This window comes from Salvelinus namaycush, chromosome 30, assembly GCF_016432855.1.
Source record: "Salvelinus namaycush isolate Seneca chromosome 30, SaNama_1.0, whole genome shotgun sequence".
In the NCBI taxonomy this organism is placed as follows: domain Eukaryota; kingdom Metazoa; phylum Chordata; class Actinopteri; order Salmoniformes; family Salmonidae; genus Salvelinus; species Salvelinus namaycush.
The window spans coordinates 676,063-683,962 of NC_052336.1; the positions used below are offsets into that span (position 1 = coordinate 676,063).

General features: G+C 45.3%; 1 protein-coding gene across 1 annotated transcript; it reads left to right on the forward strand.

Annotated features, from left to right (window-relative positions):
• The first annotated feature begins 290 nt into the window (after nt 1–290).
• Nucleotides 291–1,499, forward strand: LOC120024746 (beta-1,3-galactosyltransferase 1-like). Its single transcript, XM_038969026.1, has one exon. The coding sequence runs from the start codon at nt 291–293 to the stop codon at nt 1,497–1,499; it is 1,209 nt and encodes a 402-aa protein (XP_038824954.1).
• Nucleotides 1,500–7,900: the final 6,401 nt, after the last annotated feature.

The window sequence follows — 7,900 nt, forward strand, 5'->3', positions numbered from 1 at the left end:
GGACTGACTCCACTGTGAACAGACTAGTTAATCTCCTTAGAGTACTGACTCCACTGTGAACAGACTAGTTAATCTCCTTAGAGGACTGACTCCACTGTGAACAGACTAGTTAATCTCCTTAGAGTACTGACTCCACTGTGAACAGACTATTTAATATCTTTAGAGGACTGACTAACATAGGTATACTATGAGTCCAAAGTAACTTGCTGTTAAAGACCTCTGAGCTTGTTTTTGGTTTGTTACGATTGACCTCCATTTTGTTTTTTTCTAGTGACAAAGATCCCGATGTAATGATCAGTCACTGGCGGACGTGCACCAAGATCTTCCTGGTACTGGTGTCGCTGAGGGTCATATACTATACCGTTCTGGAATATCCCAACAACCCAAACCACCGCTACCGGCGTCCCCCTTCCAGGAGGACTCCAGACCCTTCGAGAGGAGAGGACTTGTCCTCCGAGAGCATCAGTCCAACTACTAATGATGAATCAACATATTATATGGAAGCTGAAACACCAGACAACAAGGACACACCTACAATGTATGTTGACGTTGAACCACAAGCTGAATCAGAAGTTTACCTGGACACAATATCCATTCAGGACTGGCCATCAATAACACTGACCACTGTACTGGCCACTCCTCCTCCGTATGTGTCCCCAGGACCGTACCATGTAGAATACCCATCAGAGTACATCTTCATCCTGGATGAGCCAGAGAAATGCCGGGAGCAGAACCCCTTCCTGGTTCTGATGGTGCCAGTGGCGCCCTATAACAGGGACGCTCGTGAGGCCGTCCGCAGTACTTGGGGCAGTGAGAGGCAGGTACTGGGCAAAGAGGTCCGTCTGTTCTTCCTGCTGGGACTGTCCAGTGGAGAGGAGACAGAGCAGCTCCAGGAGAAGGTGCTGCAGGAGAGCAAAGAGCACCAGGATCTGCTGCAGAGCGACTTCATAGACAGCTACAAAAACCTGACCATCAAGACCATGGTGATGATGGAGTGGCTGAGCTCTCGCTGCCCCAACGCCTCCTACGCCATGAAGATCGACTCAGACATGTTCCTCAACGTGCACAACCTGGTTTACATGCTGATTCTACATTCTCCAAAGGAGAACTACATGTCTGGACAAGTGGCAATTGGTGCCGCAGTCCTTCATGACCCAAGCTCCAAATGGTATCTTCCAAAGGAGGTGTTTCCTGAACTGGTATATCCACCTTACGCTCTGGGCCTGGGCTATGTCTTCACCTTAGACCTCCCCAGGAAGCTGGTGGAGGCGTCCAGGCATGTTAAAGCCGTCTACATAGAGGATGTGTATCTGGGACTGTGTATGAGACACCTGGGCATCCGGCCTACTGACCCCCCGAGTGACAACCTCTTCCAAGGGTATGCAGGAGCCCAGGACCGCTGTCACTACATGGCTGTTATCACGACCATTCTCGACACCCCTCAAGAGCTTCTGGACGTATGGAGAAACTTACACCAACCTGGGCCTGTCTGTCATTGAAAACAACACTCTGGGAAAGACAAATAGCCTTGAGGTTAGAGCGTTGGGCCAATAACCCAAAAAGGTTGATGGTTCCAATGCCGGAGCTGACAAAATGGCAAATCTGTCACTGTGCCCTTGAGCAAGCACTTAACCCCAGTGCTCCATGGGTGCTGGACATTGGTGTCCCTGACCGTGAACTCCCTGTGGGTGTCTTGTTTGTTTCTGTGGATGTGGTAGAGAAGGATCACCTTATCTCTGTGTTTCTGTGGATGTGGTAAAGGATCACCTTATCTCTATGTTTCTGTGGATGTGGTAGAGAAGGATCACCTTATCTCTGTGTTTCTGTGGATGTGGTAGAGAAGGATCACCTTATCTCTGTGTTTCTGTGGATGTGGTAGAGAAGGATCACCTTATCTCTGTGTTTCTGTGGATGTGGTAGAGAAGGATCACCTTACCTCTGTGTTTCTGTGGATGTGGTAGAGAAGGATCACCTATCTCTGTGTTTCTGTGGATGTGGTAGAGAAGGATCACCTTAACTCTGTGTTTCTGTGGATGTGGTAGAGAAGGATCACCTTACCTCTGGGTTTCTTTCGATGTGGTAGAGAAGGATCACCTTACCTCTGTGTTTCTGTGGATGTGGTAGAGAAGGATCAACTTATCTCTGTGTTTCTGTGGATGTGGTAGAGAAGGATCACCTTATCTCTGTGTTTCTGTGGATGTGGTAGAGAAGGATCACCTTATCTCTGTGTTTCTGTGGGTGTGGTCGAGAAGGATCACCTTATCTCTGTGTTTCTGTGGATGTGGTAGAGAAGGATCACCTTATCTCTGTGTTTCTGTGGATGTGGTAGAGAAGGATCACCTTATCTCTGTGTTTCTGTGGATGTGATAGAGAAGGATCACCTTATCTCTGTGTTTCTGTGGATGTGGTAGAGAAGGATCACCTTACCTCTGTGTTTCTGTGGATGTGGTAGAGAAGGATCACCTTACCTCTGTGTTTCTGTGGATGTGGTAGAGAAGGATCACCTTATCTCTGTGTTTCTGTGGATGTGGTAGAGAAGGATCACCTTACCTCTGTGTTTCTGTGGATGTGGTAGAGAAGGATCACCTTACCTCTGTGTTTCTGTGGATGTGGTATAGAAGGATCACCTTATCTCTGTGTTTCTGTGGATGTGGTAGAGAAGGATCACCTCACCTCTGTGTTTCTGTGGATGTGGTAGAGAAGGATCACCTTACCTCTGTGTTTCTAACAGTGGTGGAAAAAGTACCCAAAACTCATACTTGAGTAAAAGTAAAAATACCTTAATAGAAAATGACTCAAGTAAAAGTGAAAGTCCCCCAGTAAAATATTACTTGAGTAAAAGTCTAAAAGTATTTGGATATAAATATGCTTAACTATCAAAAGTAAAAAGTACAGGTATAAATCAATTCAAATTCCTTATATTAAGCAAACCAGATGGCACTATTTTCTAGTTTTTTAAAAACATTTTCAGATAGCCAGGGGCCACACTCCAACGCTGAGACATTCCAACGCTGAGACACTCCAACACTGAGACACTCCAACACTGAGACACTCCAACACTGAGACACTCCAACACTGAGACACTCCAACACTGAGACACTCCAACACTGAGACACTCCAACACTGAGACACTCCAACACTGAGACACTCCAACACTCCAACACTCAGACATCATTTACAAACAAAGCATTTGTGTTTAGTGAGTCCGCCAGATCAGAGGCAGTAGGGATGACAAGGGATGTTCTCTGATAAGTGTGTGAATTGGACCATTTTCCTGTCCTGCTAAGCGTTCAAAATGTAACGACTATTTTTGGGTGTCGGGGAAAATGTATGGAGTAAAAATAACATTATTTTCTTTAGGAATGTAGTGAATTAAAGTAAAAAGTTGTCAAAAATGACCATATTAGAGACACACATTTCTTTCACAAAGAATTAGAAAACAAATCCAATTTTGATAATCTGTCCTTCTGCCCCTGAACAAGGCAGTTAACCCACTGTTCCCCGGTAGGCCGTCATTGAAAATAATAATTTGTTCTTAACTGACTTGCCTAGTTAAATAAACATGTCTATTGGGTAAAAATACCACAGTGTGCAATCACAGCAGCAAGATGTGTGACTTTTTGCCACAAGAAAAGGGCAAACCAGTGAAGAACAAACACCATTGTAAATACAACCTTTATTTATGTTTATTTATTTTCCTATTTGTACTTTATTTCCACATCATTACAACACTGTACATAGACATAATATGAGCTGACAAAATGGCAAATCTGTCGCTGTGCCCTTGAGCAAGGCACTTAACCCCAATGCTCCATGGGTGCTGGACAATGGTGTCCCTGTCCGTGACCCCGCTCCCTGTGGGTGTCCTGGGGGCAGCTGGGATATGAAGAAACACATTACCATTACACACCTGTGCACACGGTGTATGTTTTCTCTTACTGACATTCAGAGTCTAGAAACCAAAGACAACAGTCACAGCTCAAACAACACAACCAAAGACAACAGTCACAGCTCAAACTACACAACCAAAGACAACAGTCACAGCTCAAACAACACAACCAAAGACAACAGTCACAGCTCAAACTACACAACCAGAGACAACAGTCACAGCTCAAACAACACAACCAAAGACAACAGTCACAGCTCAAACAACACAACCAAAGACAACAGTCACAGCTCAAACTACACAACCAAAGACAACAGTCACAGCTCAAACAACACAACCAGAGACAACAGTCACAGCTCAAACTACACAACCAGAGACAACAGTCACAGCTCAAACAACACAACCAAAGACAACAGTCACAGCTCAAACTACACAACCAGAGACAACAGTCACAGCTCAAACAACACAACCAAAGACAACAGTCACAGCTCAAACTACACAACCAAAGACAACAGTCACAGCTCAAACAACACAACCAAAGACAACAGTCACAGCTCAAACTACACAACCAAAGACAACAGTCACAGCTCAAACAACACAACCAAAGACAACAGTCACAGCTCAAACTACACAACCAAAGACAACAGTCACAGCTCAAACTACACAACCAAAGACAACAGTCACAGCACAAACAACACAACCAAAGACAACGGTCTCAGAGTTTTGAAGTAACTAAAAACCGCAGACAGGAAGGGGTGCAGACAGAGACAGTGTGACAGTGCAATCGTTCACTTCCCCTGTCATTTACTGTAAAAGGAAGTCAGCGTTTGGGAGACTGAGACGCCTGATACTGAGGATGAATTCAGAATGACACCTTATCCTCTATATTGTCTCTGGTCAAAAATAATGTCCTATATAGGAGATAAATGACTCTGTATCCCCGATTTAGTCTCTGGTCAAAAAATAGTGTCTTATATAGGGAATAGGGTGCCACTGAGACAATAGTGCACAAGGATGAGAACGATAAACAACACTGATCATTTGGTTCACAGTAGTTTACCGACAGATCAGGATCACCCTGGTTTGAGAAAACTTCAAGAATTTCATTTTACCAGGCATGTCAGTTAAGAACAAATTCTTATTTTCAATGGCAGCCTAAGAACAGTGGGTTAACTGCCTTGTTCAGGGGCAGAACGACAGATTTTAACCTTGTCAGCTCAGGGATTCGATCTTGCAACCTTTCAGTTACTAGTCCAATGCTCTAACCACTAGGCTACCTGCCACCCCAAAATGGTGTATGTACTCTGAAATAAAGTATTTTTTTTATACAACTCGACATGAATAATTGTAGACGTAAAAGCCTACATCAAATATTAGTCTATGTTGCCTATTTGTTTACCACTGTCAAGAATGGCAAGCAATTTTTGTTGAATATATTGACTTCGTTTTCATCCTGTATTTGAATATATACGTGGTTTGTTGCCCACGTCCATGTGCTCTTTAAGATGTTGGCTAGGTCTCTACGCTCCCCTTGATCAACAGGACTTGGTTGTTTGCCCGACAGTCCTGTTCCAAGTTCCCTGTCTAAATCCACGAAAACACATTCAGCCAGGAAGTTGCCCAGAAACACAGCCTGGTCTCATAGACTAGACGTAACATAATAAATGTGGGAAAAAAACAGACATTCAAATGAGAATGATATGTTATGTTTGGTATGGTTACGTAAGACAGAAGGTTACTCAAGTCAGAAACTAGAGGAGGGTGGCTGGTCGGGGGTGGGTGTATAACGTGAACGTCTAGCAACCCAAAGGTTATGTGTTTGAATCTCATCACGGATTAGCAACTTTTCAACTACTTACTACTTTTTAGCTACATGCACAGTCTTTTCAGAAATGGATCACTCAGACATATATTTAGTGTCAAATTGACTCAATGGTTGTAAATGAGGCCCATGGTCCCCTATTGAACACTGAATAGTCTCATCATCATGTCCCTTGGCTTATCACCCCTTCAGAAGAGTCCTGTTGGACTGAAACATGAGATAGCTTATCTCCCCTTCAGAAGAGTCCTGTTGGACTGAAACATGAGATAGCTTATCTCCCCTTCAGAAGAGTCCTGTTGGACTGAAACATGAGATAGCTTATCTCCCCTTGACAAGAGTCCTGTTGGACTGAAACATGAGATAGCTTATCTCCCCTTCAGAAGAGTCCTGTTGGACTGAAACATGAGATAGCTTATCTCCCCTTCACAAGAGTCCTGTTGGACTGAAACATGAGATAGCTTATCTCCCCTTCAGAAGAGTCCTGTTGGACTGAAACATGAGATAGCTTATCACCCCTTCAGAAGAGTCCTGTTGGACTGACACATGAGATAGCTTATCACCCCTTCAGAAGAGTCCTGTTGGACTGACACATGAGATAGCTTACCTCCCCTTCAGAAGAGTCCTGTTGGACTGAAACATGAGATAGCTTATCTCCCCTTCAGAAGAGTCCTGTTGGACTGAAACATGAGATACACACACACACTGAAGGGGAGGTAAGCTGTGTGTGTGTGTGTGTGTGTGTGTGTGTGTGTGTGTGTGTGTGTGTGTGTGTGTGTGTGTGTGAAAGAGAGAGAAATAGACACACACACATACCTGTTCACACAATAAAATAATAAAACACTACATTCACTGCCTCTGCCAGACTGTGGCCTGTGCTGATGGACTGTGACGCACTAAAGCGTAGTGGGTGCAGAGTCAGGCGCAGGAGACAGAAAGTACTGAGTAGTGCTTTATTAGGCACAGGGAAAATACGTGCACTCCAACACTCACGGGCGCAGACAAACACGATACCCAAAACCAGGACCTAACAAGTCCAGAGGGATAACCCCAAAACCAAACACGATACCCAAAACCAGGACCTAACAAGTCCAGAGGGATAACCCCAAAACCAAACACGATACCCAAAACCAGGACCTTACAAGTCCAGAGGGATAACCCCAAAACCAAACACGATACCCAAAACCAGGACCTAACAAGTCCAGAGGGATAACCCCAAAACCAAACACGATACCCAAAACCAGGACCTAACAAGTCCAGAGGGATAACCCCAAAACCAAACACAATACCCAAAACCAGGACCTAACAAGTCCAGAGGGATAACCCCAAAACCAAACACGATACCCAAAACCAGGACCTAACAAGTCCAGAGGGATAACCCCAAAACCAAACACGATACCCAAAACCAGGACCTTACAAGTCCAGAGGGATAACCCCAAAACCAAACACGATACCCAAAACCAGGACCTTACAAGTCCAGAGGGATAACCCCAAAACCAAACACGATACCCAAAACCAGGACCTAACAAGTCCAGAGGGATAACCCCAAAACCAAACACGATACCCAAAACCAGGACCTAACAAGTCCAGAGGGATAACCCCAAAACGAAACACGATACCCAAAACCAGGACCTAACAAGTCCAGAGGGATAACCCCAAAACCAAACACGATACCCAAAACCAGGACCTAACAAGTCCAGAGGGATAACCCCAAAACCAAACACGCTACCAAAACACTACCACACACAAACACAGTGAAAAGAATAAGCACAAAGATTAGGCCAGCTTAAATAGCCCCACTAAACGTAAACAAGAAACAGGTGTAACTAATAAGACAAAACCAACAGAAAAGGAAAAGGGATCGGTGGCAGCTAGTAGACCGGTAACGACGACCGCCGAGCGCCACCCGAACAGGAAAAGGAGCCACCTTCGGTAGGAGTCGTGACAGTACCCCCCCGAACCGGAGGGCGAGGCGCAGGGAGATCCGGATGGAGGCGATGGAAATACCTCAACAGTGACGGATCCAAGATGTCCCCCACCGGTACCCAGCACCTCTCCTCCGGACCGTACGCCTCCCAGTCCACGAGGTACTGCAGGCCCCTCACCCGGCGTCTCGAGTCCAGGGGGGACCTCCGGCACCTCACCTTCTTGCAGGGGACCAGCTACCACCGGCCTGAGGAGAGACACATGAAACG